The sequence below is a fragment of the Pipistrellus hanaki genome (genome assembly GCF_964339955.1).
Source record: "Pipistrellus hanaki genome assembly, chromosome: 3".
Classification (NCBI taxonomy): domain Eukaryota; kingdom Metazoa; phylum Chordata; class Mammalia; order Chiroptera; family Vespertilionidae; genus Pipistrellus; species Pipistrellus hanaki.
In genome coordinates, this window is record NC_140505.1 from 16,458,155 (window position 1) to 16,480,724 (window position 22,570).

The 22,570-nt window shown below is 37.0% G+C and overlaps 2 protein-coding genes and 1 pseudogene across 8 annotated transcripts in view; all 3 read left to right on the forward strand.

The window, feature by feature from the left end:
* LOC311619108 (uncharacterized protein) overlaps nt 1–22,570 on the forward strand; it is a 459,679-nt gene that overhangs the window by 427,581 nt on the left and 9,528 nt on the right. The gene's annotated exons all lie outside the window — the stretch shown is intronic.
* The window catches only part of NRG1 (neuregulin 1), a 203,756-nt gene that overhangs the window by 58,576 nt on the left and 122,610 nt on the right, over nt 1–22,570 (forward strand). For 5 of the 6 annotated variants that reach the window (XM_084877044.1, XM_084877041.1, XM_084877040.1 and 2 more), the window contains exon 5: nt 1,868–1,918. In XM_084877044.1, coding sequence (XP_084733170.1) covers nt 1,868–1,918 — 51 coding nt within the window. Of the gene's footprint in view, nt 1–1,867; nt 1,919–2,280; nt 2,360–22,570 lie in introns of those variants that run through there. The other variant, XM_084877046.1, reaches the window with a different exon arrangement.
* LOC311620296 (eIF5-mimic protein 2-like) lies at nt 20,296–21,944 on the forward strand (annotated as a pseudogene). The gene is made up of 2 exons: nt 20,296–21,375; nt 21,477–21,944. The product of its transcript is annotated as an eIF5-mimic protein 2-like (transcript).

Consider the following 22,570-nt stretch of genomic DNA (forward strand, 5'->3'; position numbering starts at 1 on the left):
ACTTAATGATCAGTTGTGGGTCCCTAAACTTAAAAAACAAGCCACTGACTTTTAAAAATTTTGTTGCTTTTTTTTTTTTTTTTGGTTTGTTTCTCACTTGCCTATAATATTTGCTGAGAGCAATTATAGACTGAATATTATAGATACTCACTACGTATAACCCAAGTGAACTTATGCACTATAACCATAACTCATTCATTTTTCCAATATCTTTAAATCTAATTAATCTACTGAGAATTTTTTTTTCTTATTCCTGTAATTGTGTAGTAAATAGAACCTTAACATATTTAAGAATTAATAATCAGCTGGAAGCTGACCTGGGTTAAATTTTTGCAGACCTGAATTTAAATCTTATTTCAAAGGTATAATAACTTATTTTTTCCCTAAGTTACAGTATACTAAGATTTTTATTTCTCATTTCATAATGACCACAGATTCATGAAACAAGACATTATTTCGCTTCATTTTACAAGTGAGAAAGCTGAAACATTAGGAATGTTAAGTCATATAGGTCAGCAAGCTCAGAAGAGCAGACACTTCAAACTCAGTACTTTTTTCATTATTCCAGATTTAAAGTTTTTTTGGGGGGGGTTTGTGGGTTTTTTTTTAAATTATGTCCTGTAGCTTGTCTAGGAGGCCATATAGTCTGACACAACACAATCTAACTTTTTAAAAAAATCTTATCTTTACTAGGTTTTAATCTTCCTTTCAAAGCTATTGTTAAAAATCATAAAAGCTAAATTTCTCTATATCCTAGATTGTTTTGGCCATATTTAGGGCATATTCATGGACCATTACTAAGCTATAAGTATTTGTATGAAGGGAGGAAGAAGGGAGAAGGAAGAAAAGTAAGAAAGAGAAAGGAAGATAGGGATGGAGGGAGGAAGGAAGGAGGGAAGGAAAGAAGGAAGGAAGAAGAGAGATAAAAAGAAAATAATCCTTATGTGAAATTCTTCACTTTTTATTCAGAAATTTATTATTATTATTTTAAATGTAGGGACTTAATTACCCAACTCCAGTAGTGCTGTTATGAACCTGAGCTTTTAAATTTATGTGGTGTTTGTCTTGGAATTTAGAATGTAACTATTATCTTCTGATATATAACTTGAATCATTATAACTTCTGGCTGCTGAATTTCAATCCTTTTTTGATACTAAGTTGTTCTTATTTCTTACTAATATAAACCCTTAGGTCTTTTCTTTCTGCATGAGTTATGTTTTCTGCTAGGTCTGTACTTACATTCTGGTTTCCTTCCTTATCCTTGCTACCTAAGAGGACCTTGCTACTATACATCCCTAATGATTGCATTATGTACTTACCTAGCATGTTTTGTTTGAATCCTAATACAATTCCCCTAGTGGATCGTGCATGGATGTTATTTAGTACCGTGTTTGGTCAGGATGTTTATGCAGACCAAGTTGCCTGCAAATATTCTCATTCTTCTTTTATTTAATCTGTGCATGAAAGTTGACTTTCATTCTCTCTTAATATGGGGATTGTTCTCTGGCTTAACGTTTTTAAAAATCAAGACCACATGTCAGAGAAGGACTTTATCCCACCGGCATCGTGGCTCTGCTAGTATTTTTACGAAGTGCCTACAGCAGTTGGTGTGGGCGATCTTTGTGGATGGACCCACTCTATTTTCACCTCTTTCAAAAGTCTTCGTATCTGGACTTACAGAAATTTTCCTTGTTGTCTCTGAATATTGCATATATCTTCCTTGGACTTGGAAATGCTTTTCAGCTTTTTCTGTTGCACTGTTTTCTAGTCCTCTTTTTCCCATGATGCCTAAGCCTGGCCAGTTTCTAATGTAAGAATCCAAGTGGCATGACTCAGTAAAGCCTCATTCCACTTTTATGTTTTATAGAGTCTCCCATTAGAATATCAGTAACAACCGAAGGAGCAAATACTTCTTCCTGTAAGTATATTTAAACATTTTGTTCACTAGTTTTTAACCCCAAACAGTGTCTGTTTCAGAAGGCCCTGCTCACATCAACCCTCTGCCCTTATGGAGTATATCAAGTTTGGAAGCAGATGGTATTTGCTGTTTGGCATCAAAATGGCTCTCTGTTATGCTTGGGGTCCACTAGATACCCCCCTTAAGATACATCTGGATATTAAGAGATACCACACACGTGGTCATTTTAGGATAATGTAGTGTCTTTAAATATTGGAAAATAACCGAATAGCCTCAGAGGCCTAGTTCTGGGTGAGCAACAGAGAACGTTGTGGTTTTCATGTGTGTGTTTTTCTAGGTGTGTCTTGATGCCTTCAGCAACTGCCTGAGGCAGGATACACAGCTGTCTGGGGCTCTGGGGCCAAAGCTCCTCAGTTCCCATGTAAAACCTGCAGCGATGGAGTAAGGAAACTATATATAGATGCCCTTAATTCAGATTTGATAGCAAGTGACTAATTATGAAAATGTTTGAAAGCAAGTCCCCGGGCAAGATCTCAGATTAGTTTTCATCTGTTGAATGTTAAATGCGCTTTGTGCTTATGCCGTTCTTACAACTGTTAGACTGATCGGTGCCTCCTGCTATGTCAGGGGAACTGAAGACATTACTAGCAAGGACTAGTAAAAATAGTTTTCATACTTATAAGTTCTGAAAAGCATAGCATTAAATTTTGATATCCGACAGGGGAATTTATCAGACCTTGAAAATAAAACGTATAACTATAGTCTTTCTCTCCCTTATGTTAGCTCTTTATTTAAAGCCATTTCTCAGTTTTGCTAAGCTCTTCAATAAATAGATGTTCCTGATTATTCAGTCCCAACCTGGAGAGTGGTTAAGGAACAGTTTCCTTTGGCTGACAGCATGGTAGGAAGTCCTTGAGAAGAAGGTCTGTACTTTTGGCAACTTGAGTTGTACTGCAAATCTGTTGAAACAGATACAGTTTGACCTAAAGCGCTTCCCTTCAGGTTGGTGGTACCAGCATTATAATGATGTGATGCGAGCCTATTCTTTTATTGCACGAAGTATAATGTTTTGGCTACATTTTTAGCTAGATAAAGCATCATTCAACTGGATTGATGACAGCAGTCTAGTAAGATCAAACAGGAAATGAAATGCTAGGAAGGACTAAATTGGCTTCCTCTGAATTCTAAGGGCACTCATTACACACTACAAAATGATAATCCATCTGGGGAGTTTGGGATAGTTGTTATTTAATTCCCCTTATGAAAAGCTTAGCACAATTATGTAGATTTTAGCTAACTAGCATTAAGGAGCCATGTTGTGCTTTGTTTTTATATCTTTGAGTGCTTATTAGACAACAGCAAATACTAGATTTTTCTTTTTGGTGTGTTCTCCTCCCCCCCCACCCCCCACCTCTGGGAATAATTTCTCTCCTGCATGATTCATTGAATACAGTTATTGAAACTCTTGTAATTGGAGCCCTTCATGCTATCATTAATGGGGCGACGGATGCTATCCTGAAGCATAGTCGAGTAATTATGGAATGGAGGAAATATTTCTTTTGGTTTTTCCAGAGCTTTAGGGAACTGAAATGAATCTCTCAGTTTACATTTCTATTCATTGCAATGCAGTTGAGAGAGAAAATAATTTTGAAATCTGACTCTGATCTCTAACTCTCAGCAGAATTAGTTCCTAATAGTTGGTAAAGAAAGATTTTAAGACACAGGAAGAAGGCTTTGTGTAGCATAATGTTAAAATATTTCAGTGTTCGGTTTTTGTACATCCCTTTCCATTCAGGATAGGCTCTCAGTAAATATGGTTGGATTGATTGATTAATACATTTTTAATCTCATGAAATATGCTCTATGGTTGGAAACTATAAACCAGTCATGGCAGGATTGAAGTCCAGGCTTGATTAGGACAACAAAAGCCTGGTGAGGCTCTCAGTTCGTTTAAAGGCAGCAGCATGCAGAACTCTGCAGTGCAGAGAGTGGTGATGCACACGGATCTCCATTTAGTAAAGGTTGGAGGTGAAATGTGAAGAATCAGCAAGAGCCATAAGCTGGACTTTCAGATTCAAAATATATAAAAGAGTCAAAGGCCTTGGAGGAGTTCACGTGGGTTAGAAATAGTCAGCCCTGAAGAGCAGGGTTTTACTTACTTTCGGCCAGAGAGGAACGATGCAATTGCAATGCAATCATGTCTGTGTGGCCTGCATTCTTTGAACTGTTGACATTGGCATTTTCTATAGTAAATTTTGAAAAGCTGCTCTGAAGGAGCATGGATTCAGCAAATTGGTGATGTGCTTTAATGATGGTCTGCCTTTTGGGGGCATTTTTCTGAGTGAAAAAGATAGTGTGTTTAATTCCTTTTCAGTTTCTCAGGTGCCAATGCGCACACCCTCGTAGGGACACGTCCTCTATGTCCTCTTCCTGCCAGTCCTGTCTGAGAGCCTCCACTCCCGGGCCCCTTTGAGAGGGTAGTTTATGTTGTTGGCCCTGCTGATATCCTGCCTGGGAAGCCAGTCCTGTCTTCTCTGCCAACATCCTGTCTCTCCCCAGAGTTCTCCTTTTCTCTGCATGTTGGAATAGAAAAAGTAGAAAGAAGAAAATAAAACAGGCCCACCTACCCCTTCAAAATAACATCGCTGATATTTTAGTATATTTTCTTCTAATCAGTGTTTTTCATTCTAGCTTTCTACTTACCCATTCTCCCTCAATTTACTTAATATATAATATAGCATTGTTCCCATGTCATTAAATACTAATCAGAATTTTTTTAAAATTTTTAAATCTAAAATCTTTAAAAATAAAAATTTCAATCATTGTCACAATAAAGAAATCATCCTTGACAGGAAGTATTTAAGGGATTTATTTTTCATTTACAAACATCTTATTACTTTTGTCCATTTTATTTTTCCTAGCATTTTATAAATATTGGCAGAATATCAAAGTTAATCCTTCCCTTTGTGAAGCAAATTTTAACTACTTATTTGAAATTGGGAACTTGTATATTCATTATTTTTAGAATCATTATTTATAATTTTTAAAAACTCTTATAATAAACTCCTGATAAAGAGCAACATAATTTTTCATTGTATTTTATTATTATTATTTTTTTGTAAATCAGTCTATCTGTGATTTAAAATATATAGTCAGTGTTCTATTACACATAAGTGATATGTTTTAGAAGGAGAAGAACATAAACCTTACAAAACATACAGTTGGACTATCTTGTTCCTGCTTTTCACAACATCAGCAAAAAAAGTAAATGGATTCTTTAGAATAAATCTTAATGACTTCTCTCTCAAGTGCCAGCTGCCTCTGACCCCATTTTGCCGACAATTTTGTTGAATGTTGTAAAAAATACAATTGTTATTCCGGCCACTTTACTGAATTAAGCACAGTCCATTCCAATTTAATGTATAAATGAGGAAAACAAAAGTAAAAAGCCTAATGAATAGAACAAGGAAAGGAGATAAAGGTAAGTTTTCGTAGTAATATATGTTTCTAATAATAATAATAATAATAACAACAACAACAACAACAACAGCAAATGTTCATTGAAGGCCTTCTGTGTGCCAGACACTGGCTAGGTGATTTATGTGAAGGCTCATGGTTCTCACAAAACCTTATTCCATTTTTCACATGAAGAAACTGATGTATCTTGTCTAAAGTCACACAAGCAGGATTCAAACTTAGTCAGTACAATGATGTGCGAGGTTTAGTCGCCTCAGAGAAAAATAAACTTAATGTTAAAAGGAATGAGATTCTGAGAATAGACTGAAGCATACGCTTTGCTACAAAGTGGATTGGGAGTCCGTTTGGTAGATTAAGGTAAACGCATTGGCTGGAACCAGCTGAGCCCTTGTCATTTTTATGTTTCACATCAAAGCATGCCCGGTGGTAAGGAAAATGGAAAGAGCACATACTTCGGAAGGATTCATGCTCTTAAGTCTAAATACTACTGCTGCAAATGACTGTGTAATCTTAGGCAAGTTATTATCCTGCCCGGACTCAGTTTCTATGTCTGTATAATCTTGTGTGTCTCAAACCCATACTGGGCAAGCCTAATGGGAAAATGAATGTGGCCCATTCAGCCCAGCTTTACTGTTCAGCAGGCTTCCCTGTATCAGGGAGACAGCTAGTGCCTCAAAGACTGATGTGGCCCTGAAGGGAGAATGGAACTCAGGGGAGCCTTTGCATCTTATGTGAGCAATATAGGACAATATCTGTATTGTTGGAGGAGGAAAGGAGTTAATGATTTTTAGTCTAAACGATGCTTCTGAAAGTTCTATGCCAGGAAATCACCGTCTTTTCAAAGTATCACATATTCTCAGCTAAGGCTGCATTTTACAGGAACTTATCCAGGAAGTTGTCTTTGAAATCTCTGAATGAAATGAACAATTCAATCTTTAATTTGGCACCTAAAAGAGCTAGCTGAAGGGGAAATAAAAAACATCCTTTGTCTACAGAGACTTTTTGGTTATAATGAGACAGTGCTTTTCACTTGGGAACAACACAGTAATATATATTGATTAGATTAGACCAGATCTGCTGGCCCATTGGTGAGATTTAGAGCTATGGGTCTTAGAGTCCATCCACAGCTGTGACTGACTTACCTGCTTTCATTGTGGAGGGAACTGCTCAGACTTTTGCTAAATGATTCTCAGCTGGGAAAATGGCATTTCAATTTCAGATCTTCATTGGTGACAAAATATGACTTCTGCCCTGTCTCTGTTGGAGAGCGACTTCTAATTGAATGCAAATTGTATTTCCAGATTTTTATAAACATGGCATTTTCAAGGGTGCGGTGGCTCTGTCTGTTGTGGACAAATTACCATGCATCATATACCAATGAAAGCATGCTTTGAAAAGGGAATTGTCCAGCTGGTCTTTCTGGTTGCTTAGAGTTACTGATGTGTAAGACAATACAATACAATGATGTGAACCAAGAGTAGGCACCTGTGTATCACAGCCATTCATATGCTCAGGCGGGTTATTACCTTTACTTTCAGTTACTATCTGCAACTCCAGTTATTCTTTTGCCCTTTCTGAAGTCATTCAGTGTCTCTCATTGCATTCCACCATTGAATGAGATAATCTCAAATTTTTTGATCAAGCTTAGAGCCAAATTATAGTTAACCTTTAGTATTTAGTTGAAATTTACCTTCTACAAAATTATTCTTTTGAACCATACAACTATATGTATGTGTGCTATGTATATATAAATAACTGATATTTGTACAGTTGTCTATATTCTAAGGCATAGTTTTATTTATTAAATTATTTATTCACACAGTAACTCTGTCACCTAGGTTTCATCCCATTTATCATATGAAAGTCTTGAGATTCAGAAATGTGACATGTCCAAATTAAAAAGCTAAGTAGTTAGTAGAGCAGAAATTTAAACCTTAGACTTCTGATTTTAAATATTATTGTCTTTTATTAAAAAACCTTATGGGATCCATACAGCTAGCTCAAGGTCAGGCCATCTACATCTACACTAATAAAAGAGTAAGATGCAGCCCTAACTGGTTTGGCTCAGTGGATAGAGCATCGGCCTGTAGACTGAAAGGTCCCAGGTTTGATTCTGGTCAAGGGCATGTACCTTGGTTGCAGGCACATCCCCAGTAGGTGGTGTGCAGGAGGCAGCTAATCAATGTTTCTCTTCCATTGATGTTTTTAACTCTGTATCCCTCTCCCTTCCTCTCTGTAAAAAATTAATAAAATAGATATATATATTTTTAAAAAGAGTAGGATGCAAATTGACCATATTTTCCTGACATCCACCAGCCAGTCAGGAGCATGCAAATTAACCCAACAAAGATGGCATTCCATACTGCCCTAGCTGCTCCTGATTGGGAAGATGGAAAGGCTGCTCTGGGCTGGAGTGAAAAGGCAGCTCTAGCCAGAGCCAAGGTGGTGCTGGCAGCCAGGGGAAGGAAGGCCCATTCTCACACGAATCTTTGTGCATCAGGCCTCTAGTATATATATATGAATGCCTAAGTGACCAGTTGACCAGCCAACCAGCCAACCGGCTGGTAGCTGTGATGTGCACTGACCACCAGGGAGCAGATGCTCAACGAAAGAACGGAAACTGTGGGCATGCAAACATGCCACAGACTGATGAAGCTCACAGGGGAGTGTGCACCAGTGGGGTCCCTCAGTCTGGCCTGCACCTTGTCACAATCCAGGACCCTTTGGGGGTTGTTGGAGAGCTGGTTTTGGCCTGATCCCTGCAGGCCAGGCTGAGGGACCCCACCAGTACACAATCTGTGCACCAGGCCTCTAGTTTTAAAATAAAAGGTATCAAGATACCTTTTGGTCTAAAATCATTTAGTGACTGACTCTTTGGCTTTTGTTACTTTGAGAATGAAGTGGTCTTTTTTTCAAATATGCTGTTCACAGAGATGGGAATAATCAAAGAGCCATTGTTTTCATGGGAATCTCATCTTCATCAAAGAGACAAATTTTCCTCAGTGGCATTTTATATTTGGGATAGATGTGTTGCATTAGGTCAGGCTACCTACTATTTAATTTATTGTATAATTTTACAAATCCTGGAAATTATTTGCATGATAGCTAAATCTGTTAGTAGAAAATTGTCAGACCTGGAGCAATTACTTCTCTGTATTTTATTCTTATGGGGTACTTTTTATTTGAATTTTTAAAAATATCTTCCATCTTTTTGTATATTAGCTATGAGAAGGCAGGACATTTTTATGTTTTTTGTTTAAGAGAAGTATTAAAACTACAGTAATTATTTTAATCACAGAGACATATCAGTAAAATGGATTATATATAAAATAGGTTTAATGTTTTAAAAATGCTGAAGTGGAGCCCTACCCCATTTGGCTCAGTGGATAGAGTGTCAGCCTGGGGACTAAAAGATCCCTGGTTTGATTTAGGTCAAGAGCACCTACTATGGTTGCAGGCTCCTCCCCTGGTCCTAAGCCCTGGTTGGTGGGTGCAGGAGGCAACCAATCAATGTGTTTCTCTCACATTGCTACTTCTCTCTGTCTCTCCCTCTCTTTTCCACCCTCCCCAAAAATCAATGGGAAAATATCCTCAGGTGAGGATTAACAAAAACAAACAAACAAACAAACAAACAAACCAGGAAATGGTCAAGTGGAGGTCAGAGAATGGAGACAGGGGAGGAACATATCAAGAAAGCATCTAGGAGGGCAGAGCTGGAAAGATTTTGATAAATTTTCTTGTACTGAACTTTGTGGCTTTCTTCATTCTTCATTTTCCCCCAAGTTATTTAGGGATCTGAGAAATAAGATGGAAACAGAGGCCTTTTAATGAAAAGTGTCTATAAGAAGCTGCTTTCCCACTTCTAAAATATAAAACAAGAAAGGAACAGGATAGAGGAAGGAGTGGGGAATAGCATAATAAAACAGCAAAAAAGCGGAATGGTGATTTGTTAGGAGTGGACTCCAAGAGTTTAAATATAAAGCTGGCCCAGAGGATCAAGAGATATCACAGGATTGTTTCTTAGCCTTTGTGCTTTGCTTCTCTACAAATATTAGCTTCATGCTCAGTGGCTTTTCTCTGCCTGACCGGGAGATAGCCGCTGGTATCTCTAAGCCTGTATCCCTCAGCTCATAATCTAAAAGCAGACAGTCTACTCCCTTAGCCAAACAGCAAATTTTAAGGGAGAATCTGATTGGCTCTGCTTGCATCAAATGCCTGCCCCTAAAATAATTACTGTATCCAGGGAGATTAATGGCTCTGCTTGGGCCAGGGCAAGGTCAGATATCCAGCCCTGTGTGTGTTTGGGTTAGTGAGGCAGATGGGCTCAGCCTCCTGGGACCTGCGTGCTATAGGTTCATTACAGAGAGCAGGGCTCTGTCTCTGAAGAAGGGGAGGGTAGGCTAGACAGGCCAAACCAACACGGTCCTCTACAGCTAACTTCAGAAGAATCAGAAAATAGAAATCGGTCACAGAGAATTTAAAATTAAACATAGATGTCATTGAAAATTAATTTGGTACACAAGTCAAGCAGGGTCACCATTTAGATAATAGGGTAAAAAAACTGAAGACAATTGAAATATTTTTAAAAGACTATTATTAGTACCAATGAGCTCATTATAATCATTCTTAGGAATGCCCTCTTTTTTAATCCAAGAAATCATGCTTTTGTGGGGGGAAAGGGGGAGTAAAAAAAAAAAAAAAGGGAGTTAAAGTTTTCAAATTAGAATGCATGGAAAGCATTTTGAAATCTGTAAAATACTCCTTCAACTTAAAAGTCAAAAAGCACTTGATCCAGGTTCTTTTAAGCAGATTTTGAAAAGCAACTAGTTTCGTTCACCAGAGTAATTGCATGTTGATTAGTGCCCTCCCCTCCTTTTCCCTCCCCTCTCCTCCCCTTCCTTTCCTTCCCCTTCAGCATGGAAGGGGCATGTTTAGCCCCTTCCATTTAATATTGCATAGGAACCTCAGCAGATCTTAAGTACGGGATTGCACTGAGGGAGGCTTTGTGAGCATCATAGATAGCACCACTAAACCTAAGAAGGTGATGACTCCGTGGCCATCTCCCACTTTTCTCTGCCCTCCTCTCGCTATAATGCATCTAGCATTCCTTCATTTCTTTAATAAAGGCACTCTGTATGCATAGTTCAACTAATCACCAAAGAACTGCTGCAGTGGCACTTCTCATTTTTCTCTCCCGTCTGCCAGAGGTCAGCTAAATCTTCATAAGCAGTATTATGGGCCATTGTGGGTTCTAGCCTAAAGCTGTGCTCATCTTCATTCCAGTCCATGACTGTCTCTTATGTGGAAGATTTGGTGTGTTCATAAAACATGAGCTATCATTTTGTTCTTTGCTCTGATAGTTCAGAGCTTTTTTGTTGTTGTTGTTTTGTTTTTTTCAGTTAATATGAAGCTTCCTTTTTAGAAATGTGACTTGAGAGGAGGGAGAAACAGACTGAGATTGCCTTTGTTAAATATTGCAAGAACTTTTATTTGTAATGATACATTTTATGTCTTTATTTCATTTTTAAAAGGAATTTGGGGCTATTAATTTGTCTATTTTAATAGCAGAAAAGTGAAATATAGAAAGGGGTATGCTAAGTAACAACTAAGGTCAAATAGCGAGTGGTAAATTTAAAGATGGATGGCCCTGTTTCTGCCACTTGATTTATAATGTTTAGTCTGCAGTGCTATGAGAATGAAGTTGCTGCATATTTCCCCCCCAAACAAACAATAAACAAAAAAGCTATAAAATTTAGTATGTTCCATCTCTAATGAAATGTACCAGGGGTATTGTTAGACAGGGTATTTTTATGATAAAAATGTGGTATGATTGAAGGAAATACGAAATGGAATAGCCTTGCATATATGTGAGAGAAAATGATTTAAGTGGCCTTATAGATTTTCTTACACATTTTGGTACATTTCCCTTTAATTGATCCAGATGGATTATCCTCATGGCACATTCTTAATGTCATGTCCCCAGTGCTCCAAAGCAGAAATGCATCTTTGTTCAGATTTTCCTCAAGTTATCTGTGCAAAAATAAACCATACAAAGAGTCCTTGAGTGGGTTGTAGGATAAATAGATTATGGGGGCAAGAGAATTACCTTGTGTGTGCAAATGAGACTGTGTGTGAAAGCAAGATAAGCTTCAGGAAGGAAGTAGGCGATTCACATAAGGCATTTATTGGGATCTTTAAAACCCTTTTTACTGCACAGGTAAAGGGAGCTGAGATTTAAAATTGTTCAGCCTCATGAAAAAATAAATAAAAATGAAACATAACATCCTCTACAGTACAGAAACGAGTATTACAGTAAAACTTTCTGCTTTTTTTTTTTTTTTCCCCCCATTGGCTGTGAAGTTTTCAGTAAAAAGCACACTGAGGAGTGAGTCTAATAGAAGCTCTGGTGGAGAAAGAGACTTCATGAGAAATAGGGTCCGCTATAATTTCATTCAGTTTTATAATGTTGCAGGTCTGTGCTTGCTTTGGCAGCACGTATACTGAAATTGGAATGATACTGAAATTGGAACAATACAGAGAAGATTAGCATGGCCCTTGCACAAATATGACACGGAAAATGAGCAAATAAAAATAAAATAAAATGTCACAGGTCCTTCCTTCCTTTTTATTTTTATTTATTTTTTAAATTATTATTATTGAAAATATTACATAGGTCTCCCTTCCCCCCTCATTGATCTCCTCCAGCTCGCCTCCACACCTATGCCCCATACTATCATCACCCTATTGTCTATGCCCATGGGTGATGCATATGTGCATACAAATTCTCTTCCCACTCCCTCTACCCCAGGCAATCCATCTTCCCCTTTTTTAATTGAAGTGCAGATCTGAGTATATTTTATTAAAATGATTTTCTGGAGTGATAAAATCGTTCTTGCCTAAACAAGGAGTGAAACAAGCTCTTTGTTATTTCAGCGTTATGCTGAGATGTTAGATGGTGCTGCACTCCGGGGCAGCACTGTCTTGGTGCTCCCATGCTCTGGTTCACAGCAAGCTTGGCACTTCCTGTGGTCACTGGTGTGCACATTGGTTCCCAAATTAGAATGTAAGGCCTAGAGGGAAGGACTTCTGTGTGTCTTGTGTCTCCCTTCCCCTAACACAGTGGTCTGCAAACTCATTAGTTAACAGAGCCAAATATCAACAGGACAACAATTAAAGTTTCTTTTGAGAGCCAAATTTTTTAAACTTAAACTTCTTCTAACGCCACTTCCTCAAAATAGACTCTCCCAGCCCGTGGCATTTCGTGGAGGAGCCACACTCAAGGGGCCAAAGAGCCGCATGTGGCTCGAGAGCCACAGACTGCCGACCACAGCCCTAACATATCATCACCCAGGTTCCTAGAGAGTATTTGTTAAATAGATATTAATAATGAGGTGATTATTTTATAGTGAGACTACCACCATTTTTAAAAAGTTGTACACATATATCCTTGTAAAAAAAGCCCACCTAAATCTTAAATCATGGAACAAATATTTAAATATTTTCAAAACAGAGTTAAAAAAAAAACAACAACCTTAAATAATATTTATTAGAGATTTTAAAACAATTTGAGAAGTACTTCACACACCGTATGCTTCTATTTTAAAAATTGCTGGCTTTTCTATCTGGAAGTTTTCTTTATTTTATAATAAAAATTTATTTATGTGGTGATTTACAAGACTGTTACACTTTAGATGGGATTATTACAAAATACCTGCAAACACCCATATTAACTGGTTGGTCGCTGTTCCACCCTGTGGTGCTGAAAAGTCAGTCACTTATTTGAGAATAAGGGAATGAATGTCACCATAGCATTAATAAGGTTGAGTTTTCTTTTATTATTACTAAGGATAATCATTATAATAAAGTAAATCATATTTTATTGAGCACCTACTATGTGTCAGGTATTTTCATCTGCGAATAGATGAAATAAAACAGTCCCATTTTACAGGTGGAGAAACTGAGGGGCTGAGACAATTTAATATTTATCAAGTTTATATAGTGGGAGTTGGTAGAAGCAGGGTTTCACTCCAGCACCTCTGACTTCATGTCCTGAGTTCTTTTCACCCACTGATAATAGAAGTAGAGCATGAAAGGAAAACCCTCAGAGGGCTCCTCTTATGACCTCAGTCTTGCTATTATTCTCCTGAAAGGGCAGGTGATCATTGCAGCTGAGTTTAACAATAGTCTTTTCCCCTAATGAGTTTACTTAGACCAAGTCAGTTTTATGAGTCAAGGTTCCTGAGTAAGGTACAAATATATATATATATATATATATATATACACATATTTGCTATGATAAAAGGCATGAAAACTAGAATGATTATATATTTATATAAATAAATTGCTTGCTTGGTACTTGGATAATTTTGAAGAAATACTATGAACGTCTCCACCTTCATCCTCTAGTACACACACTTTGGAGATGGAGGGAGAAGGCAGAGCTTGTTATGGCAGATAAAAGGTGTATGTATTAAATATCTGGAACTCAGGTTATTAAAAAAAAAAAGAATAAACAGAATATGTGATACTTAACCTCAGCTACTTCTTCCTTGATTTTGATAGATCTTAAATTTTGACATACAGAATAAAAACCATAGATTTTTGTTTAAATTCCAGATTGATATGACAGGTTATTTGATTTTAATAATTCCTGGAGTAAATTCTCTTTCTTGTGTGTGTTTGGTTTGACTTCTTTTGTCAGTTTCCAGTGAAGATGGCACACAACCACTGCTGCATGCAGCCTTTTGTTGTACTGTGGTGTACATTCCAAGTGACTGACAATGATTAAACATAAGATGAAACTTGAATGACACTATCTCAAAATCTACTTAAAGCCATGACAGATATCTGTCTGTAGCAATAGATCCGTTTTGAGCACACAAAGAATAAGAAATTGTGACTTTTTTGTGAATGCATTTCCTTTTCTTTGAAATCAAATGGCAAAACTACCCATTTGTTCTGTATCACCAGAACAGTGATATGAATTTCTGAACAGGGTAGGCAATACAAATACACAGCTAATTATACTTGAACTTGAAATCTGATAGTGTGTACCACACCTATTTTATACCGGTTGTAATTTTCCCATTTGTATACAGATACTATAGTGACTTAAAAAGAAAGAATGCATAACTGTAATTAAAAAGCAAGCAGTCAAGATGGTGAAGACGCAAAGAATTAATTGGGATTATGCCTCTCCTTTCTGCATCGATGCGGAAGCTTGGTGATCTGAATTGTCTTGGGCTGTCAGCTAGGACTCCCTCCAACCCCCAAGGCTCTTTAACATTTGTTATTACTTAGCTATTTTATTTGGCAGGCATCTCTTCCATCTCATCTTCTAATGCACTGGCAAGGCTCCTATTGCCAATAGCTTAGAGTCTACTACTGCTAGGGTAAGCGGCATAGCCGAACATTCTAGCCTCTGCATCCTTCTAAATAATGCATCTGGTTTCCTGTAACTACATGAACCCTTAGACTTTGGTAGGCATGTCTTTGTTAGTCAGAGGAAAAAGAGTTGGGAGATGAACGATTAGGGAAATAGTTGTAGGCAGTTATTATCACTGATTAGGACCTGACTCCATCATATATGCATTAATCACTGGGTTAATGCTAATGGAATGCTTATGATATTTGGGGTAGACATAAACAAGATATATAAAAAGAATATCTTTGCTGACTGAACTGCGTGCTTAATTCAACATGGAAAAATGCTCATCATGTTAAACTAGGATCTTTTGAATCTCTATTGTCCATAATTAGATCTAGTTTACTCCTTATTTTTAAAATGTCTTTTAGTTTGCACGGAGTTTATTGACTTTTTGGGAGTGTGCACACTTTTCCTTAGAACAATGGTGGGATATGAGTTAAATACCTAACACCCTGGGGAGATTGATGGCATGAAAGCCATCACTGGGCAGTCACATTATGACAGTGTTCAGTATGAAAATTATGTCGTAAGGATAAAAAATTCAAATTGATTTAGATGTTGAATGAGAAGCAGGTTACTAGACCCTTGCATACTTTTATCAAATTTAATTGAAAGAAGGAAAAATCATGTTTCTAACTGGACAAGCAATGTTAATTCTGATGATTTTATTATGGATTTCTTTTAATTACCATCAACAGCACATTTCATGTATTTATGAAGATTGTGGCTTTTAACTTAAATTGTAAAACTTAAAAACATCTTTAGCTTTTGCCATGTCAGTGATTTTGCAGATCCAAAGTAGTTACCAAACGAATTCTGTCAAATAACTAATCCTTATTTCTTTGACTCATGTTGAACTTCTTCATTGATTAAACTAGTTTCTATAAGCAACCAATTATAAATTAAATCATCAGGTCTATATTTGTATGTATGTAATATAATTTTTTCTTTTGATTTTGACCACAATGTATTTTTTGTTTGTTTGTTTTGAAAGGTCAAAATGTCTGTGAAATTAAAACATTTCCTTAACAACTCAGGAAATTTGATTAACTATACTTTAAAACTGCATTGGCATCACCGACAAAAAAGAAGTCTTCAATTCACTATAAAGATAACACTGAAATACATTAATATTTTATTTGACTTATTTATTTTAACCTCCCCATCAAAGGCAATCAAACCAATAACTTTTTAAGAAAATAAACCAACTGTCAAATTACTACGCTAGCCTTGTCTGTTTTAGTGAGCTTTGTTTTGATGGTTACTGAGGATGGAAATAGATGGAATTTGTTTTATGCTTCTGGCTGTCCAACATTTCCAGAGGCCTCTGGACTAGGCATGGTCCCTCTGGAACTGAATCTCTGCATTCTTCTTCTATCACTAGTCAAAACAAAACACTATCAGAGGAAAACATTTTCATAACTGGATCCCAAGTGAAGGAAAAATCTCAGACACTTAGACATGCATATACAATAAACAGTGTTTCCTGACAGGCTCATTTTTTAAAGTCACTCCACAGTATGTCTTCCACACAAGCAAAATTAATTATAAGACTATGGGCTCTCACTTTGAAAGAATTTGCATTTGTGCCAGACTGGCATTAGAAAAACTAAGTTCTCCATTAGAATTTGTAACCATGGAAGCAAGGACTCACTGCAGTATCTCTCTTTTTCTCTGCCTTGTTTTGGCCTGGTACTTAATAGATTCTTATTGAATAATTATTGAATGAATGAATGAATGAATGAATGATTAAAGTTACCAAAGGAAGCAGGGAGAAGATAAACTAAAACTGATGTGGAAAAATTGAGAATTAAGTCATATGTTTTAAAAAACTACATGGGAAATAAGTGACAGACAAAGCATTAACTCACCAATGGCCAGACCTCTCTTTTCATTATAATTTTTAACTTGCTCTAATTTACAGTGTTTCCAGATATTGATTTAATTTATCTAAAAAATTTGAAAAGAAATTAAATTTTTCCACTCAACTCTGGGTTTAGGGCATGTCTTTCCCCCTCATCTTGTTCATAGTAGGATAAATCTACAGCAGAAAGACATCATACTGTGTAGTAACTTCAAGTTTTTTGATTCATGTACTTACCGTCAACATCATTAAATGGGTTGGTTTTTATCATGGCCAGAGGTAAGCCTCACATCATAATGAAGTGGGCCATCTATTGTTGGAGATTAAATTCTGGTGTTGCAAGAAGGTGCACTGTTCTGAGATGTAAAAGTTTCTGAAATAGAAATTGTGTTGTGCATGTGAGCCTATGCATTACTATCATCATAATTGTTCTTGTTCTCTTCTCTTCCTCCTCTCTCCCCAACTTCAATCTTGCTTGGGCCCAAGTACTGGAGAGCTCAAAAAAAGAAAACAAAACACACATTTTTATTGAATTTATTGGAGTACATTGGTTAATAAAATTATATAGGATTCAGGTATACAATTCTATAATACATCGTCTGTCTATTGTATTATGTTTTCACCACCCCAAGTCTTGTCTTTCATCAATATTTATCCCTGATACCTTCTATCTCATTTTTATGTTGTCAATGACCTTTTTTCTTTTTAAAGGCTTCCATTGGTATATATTTACAGTATAATTCTCAAGAAGAAAAATAAGGTACTGGTAGGGAGGATTATAAAGAAGGAAGGACTAATATAAATATTCTACTTGCCACAATGTCCAACCTGCTCTGTTTTTCACAGTCATTCCTCTCTTCTACTTTCCAAAATGACTCAGACCTTACCACTCTCAAAATTTGATTCATGCCTTCCTCTCAGCAGATGGCCTTACTTAGTACTTCAGATAAAAAAGAGACTATAGAATGGAACTTCTTTTATCTTCCTGCTACCAAATCTATAAGCCCTAGCACAATGTCTGTGAGATAAGTAGCCACTTAGTAAACATTTTTTTATGCATGTGGATGGAAAGCTAGATAAATTAACATATATCTTGAGTCTTTAGAAATAGTGGCTATTTTTATTATATATATGACAGTGACCTTAAATATGAAATCTACTACTTTTGAGAAGCAGGTCATCCTGGGGATTTGTATATTTTACCTGCCAGACTGTGAAATGAAGTTTGTTTAAATGCTGAGCAGCAAATTTACAAATCAGTTGCTGCATGCTGGCTGAATTTCAATAATACCATTTCATTTTGAGGTGGACAACTCAAGCATTTAGTCTTGATTTTTTCACAACTATTTACCACTGGAGTAATTATTTTGCACCTATTCGGACAGCCATGGGTTATTTTAAAACCATATGATCTAGAAGTACAGCTAACTCTGAGCCTGAGATGCCTAAAAAAGTGTTGCCTTTTCATTGCACTTTTATCTCTCTTTTAAATTTCAGAAATATCTACCTGCTGTTCTTTTGCATCACCAAATGCTTAGGTACCTTGGAAAACTGCTTAAGTATAGTATTTCTTTTTCTTATTAATTTATTTATTGTCAAAAGATTTCCATGTCTCCTTTTTCTCCGATTGACCCCCACCCCCAGCCATTCCTACCCCACGCAAGCCCCCACCACCCCAGTGTCTGTGTCCATTGGTTATGCTAAATGCATGCATACAAGTCCTTTGGTTGCTCTCTAACCCCGCCCCTCCCCTGACATTTGTCTCTGGATCTGTTTTTATTCATCCGTTTATGTTGATCATTGTATTAGTGAGATCTTGTGATATTTATCTTTCTCTGGCTGGCTTATTTCACTTAGCATAATGCTCTCCAGTTCCATCCATGTTGTTACAAATGGTAAAAGTTCCTTCTTTTTTATAGTGGCATAGTATTCCATTGTGTAGTTTTACCACGGTTTTTTAATCCACTCATCTGCTGATGGGCACTTAAGTTGTTTCCAAATTTTAGCTATTGTAAATTGTGCTGCTATGAACATAGGGGTGCATATATCCTTTCTGATTGGTGTTTCTGGTTTCTTGGGATATAGTCCCAAGAAGTGATATTACTGAGTCAAATGGGAGTTCCATTTTAACTTTTTTTCCCTTTAAATATATATTTTATTGATTTTTTTACAGAGAAGAAGGGAGAGAGTTAGCTAGAAACATCGATGAGAGAGAAACATCGACCAGCTGCCTCCTGCACACTCCCCACTGGGGATGTGCCCGCAACCAATGTCCATGCCCTTGACCAGAATTGAACCTGGGACCTTTCAGTCTGCAGACAGACGCTCTATTTGCTGAGCCAAACCGGTTTTGGCCATTTTTAACTTTTTGAGGAAATGCCATACTGTCTTGCATTCCCACCAGCAGTGTTAGAGGGTTCCTTTTTCTCCACATCTTTGCCAGCACTTGTTGTTTGTTGATTTGTTGATGATAGCCATTCTGACAGGTGTGAGATGGTATTGATCTCAGTAGATCCTTTGGCTTTCAGGGTGTGAATGGTTAACAATAATTTAACTTTTGATATAGCCACTCACATTTTTTTTTTCCCTTGGAGTCTTTTGCAGGTTAAAGGGAAGAATGAGGGGATCCTTTTGGATGACTTTGTTATTAATCAGTATAGACTGCAGTAAACATTTGGAAGGTCAGGGTGGGAAAAAAAAGGGTGGGGGGCCTAAAAGCAGGTATTTAATCTTGGGTGAAGAGGACTTAACCTGAAAATGGATTGTCTGACCTCCAGTGACAGTGATAGCAAAGCCTCAAAGAAGAATTTTTGAGAAACACTTCTGAAGATTTATGTTTCATTTGAGAAGGCTGTTTGAAAGCCTTCTGCACCATTTCAATTAAGCTTTCCTTCTTATGGGAGGTATATGGGGGCAGAAAGAAGCATCTGGTTGAAACTCTGCACTGCAGTGATATGTAAAAGAAGTACTTTTTCTGCTAGGTTAAATTACTCCGCAGGCCTCTTGCTGTCAGTATCGTGATTTAGTTAAATACAGATGCTTTTAGAGGGGCTTTGTACTGCATCATAAATATTTACTAGTTTTATATGATATCTGTATGCATAGCTGGGTGGGAAGAACAACTGTGGAAAAGCTCAACCTCTATCTACATCAGAACCTTTGGCCTTATTGTGTCCCCAGACCAGTTGACCATTGGAAAAGATATTGTCAAGATGGAAATGACATTAACAATAAAAATATTCTATTTTTTTCCCAACAGAATGAAGCTTACTGTCTAACCTTTCTGATTTTGTTAGTAGTGTGAACTTTACAAGTTTCCTCGTCACATTATTCATAGGTGTCCCAATCCCTTAATGATTAAAGTATAGCATTAAAAAAATCCCTTCTCAATAAATAAATGGTATGGAGGGAGGGATCAGGAAAAGGTCTTAGATTTTCTGAGGCAACTAAAGGTTTGTCATATCAAGATACTTCACTGTCATTTGATAATGGTTCTGATTATACGGATCTTATATTCTTAATATAATATTAACATTCATCTTAAAAGTCAATGTCTTGAGTTCCAGTTGCTGAGAAGGGATCATCAGACCACCATCACCATATCTGGAATTTCTGGCCCTTTTCTCTTTGCCTTAAATTCGGGGGTCTTTTATGAATAATCAAAAGCAGCAAAAGCCAATGCTATCAGGCCAGCATTTTAAAATGAGAAAAAGAGATGAAAAAGAGAGGTTTGACACCACTCAGTTTCAAGATTGTATTATTCAAGGCTTAAGTGAAACTGGTACTGATTTGGAAGCAGTAGTAGTTTCTTGATGCTTCTGAAGAAAAACTTAGTTATTGCCGATATGCAGAAACACTCTTTAACATTGTGGTGGCCGGGGGAATGCTGGTCCCAGGTGGTACACTGGCGATGACATGATGTGTACAGATGTCTGTGTGTTATCACAAGAAGACCTAGAGACCATGCAAGCATTTGCTCGGGTTGCTTTTTTGTGTGTGTGTGTGTGTTTTTTTTTTTTTTAACAAGTTAACCAGGCGCTACAAATATCTGGAGAAAGCTTTTGAAGATGAAGTGAAAAGGCTGCTGCTGTTCTGAAAGGGTTTTTCGAAGTTGGAGAGGAACAAATTAGCTATGATGACTGGTGTTCCTCTGGCTAACGAAACAGTGCATCCATTCCTAATAGCCTTTATAATGAGAATTTGGTTAAAGAAAGGGGTTTTAGCAGCTTTTGCTGTAAAGCGCTTTACGTCATAGATAAATGGAAGAAGAAAAAAACATCAATACAGTAGCTTCAAGTTTTCGGAAAGTCAGCATGGATAACAGACTGATGGAACTTTTTCCTGCCAATAAACAAAGCGTTGATTACTTCACAAAGTATTTCACTGAGGCGGGTTTAAAAGAGCTTTCTGAATATGTTCGGAATCAGCAAACCATAGGAGCTTGTAAAGAACTCCAGAAAGAGTTTCAAGAACAGATGTCCCATGGTGATCTATTTAAAGATATAATTTTGTATGCCAATGAGGAGATGAAAAAAAACAACAACATCCCAGAACCGATTGTCATTGGATTTATCCGGTCCAGTATAATGAGCACCGTGAAATGGAAGGACAAAGAGGAGCTTGTAGCAGATCAAGCCAACAAGCACTTGAAGCAATACAGCCCTCTCCTTGCTGCCTTCACTACTCAAGGTTAGGCTGAACTGACTCTGTTACTGAAGACTCAGGAGTATTGTTATGATAACATTCACTTCATGAAACCTTCCAGAAAACAGTGGTGCTTTTTTATAAAGCTGAAGTCCTGAGTGAGGAGCCCATTCAGAAGTGGTACCAGATGCACGTGTTGCAAAGGGGAAAGGTGTTTTCCTTGAACAAGTGGAAAAGTTTGTGGAGTGGCTCAAAAATGCTGAAGAGGAACCTGAGTCTGAAGCTGGAGAAGGTGACTGAATTTTGAAACTACACCCTCAGTAAAGCAAATGGGAGTTGTAGATAATATGTCATGTCTCATGTGTCCTGGTTCTTACATCTTCCTACCTCCCTATGTCAAGCATGATATAAGGGCTTTCATGGCAAATTTTATTTTAACTGTTTCTATGGTTACTGAAAATGTTGGGTTTAGTTTCTAAAACCATGTTTTAAGGAGCTACGGGAGCTGTAGATTTGAATCTAATGTTGCATTAGTCTTTTCAGTTATCTTCTACCTCCTGTATTTTCTACTGTAATAATGTAATTTAAGGCCTTCCACAATGAACAGTTCATTTTTTCCCCAGGGTCTTCTATATAAACAGTTTTCAAGATATGGTTTGGTTAAAAATAATTTGTTTTAAAAAGTTTGTCTGCAAATTAAACTCTAAAAGTATCCAAGGTCTCAAAAAACATAACAAAACAAAAGTCAGTTTCTTAAAATAAGAGTAGTAGGAGAAGATGGGTGGGGATGGGGCATGTAGTGGAGGGTGGAAGAGATGTAACCTTGTGCAGGTTGTTGAATGTGGAATTGGTGTATTTTGGGGGGAGGGACATTGGCTAAGGAGTTTTTAATAATAAAACTTACTATAGTAGATTAAGATGGGTTCTCTGCCCTGTATGGTGACAAGAAATAGCCATGAAAAATTGTTTTTCAAAAGGTTTATCAGCATATTATTATAGAACTTTTAAACACACAGAAAAGTTATATGAATTGTATAGTAAACAACTTAAACCCACTACCTAGATTTTACACTTGACATTTTGCTTTATCACATATTATCTATCCATCAACCTTTTTTATGTTTCATGCAATTTTAAGTAAGTTGCACTCCTGAGTGCATTTCCCCCCCAAATATCTCAGTATGCATGATCCATTTATTTTATTATATTATCTAAGAGAATATATATGTGAAGGATTAGG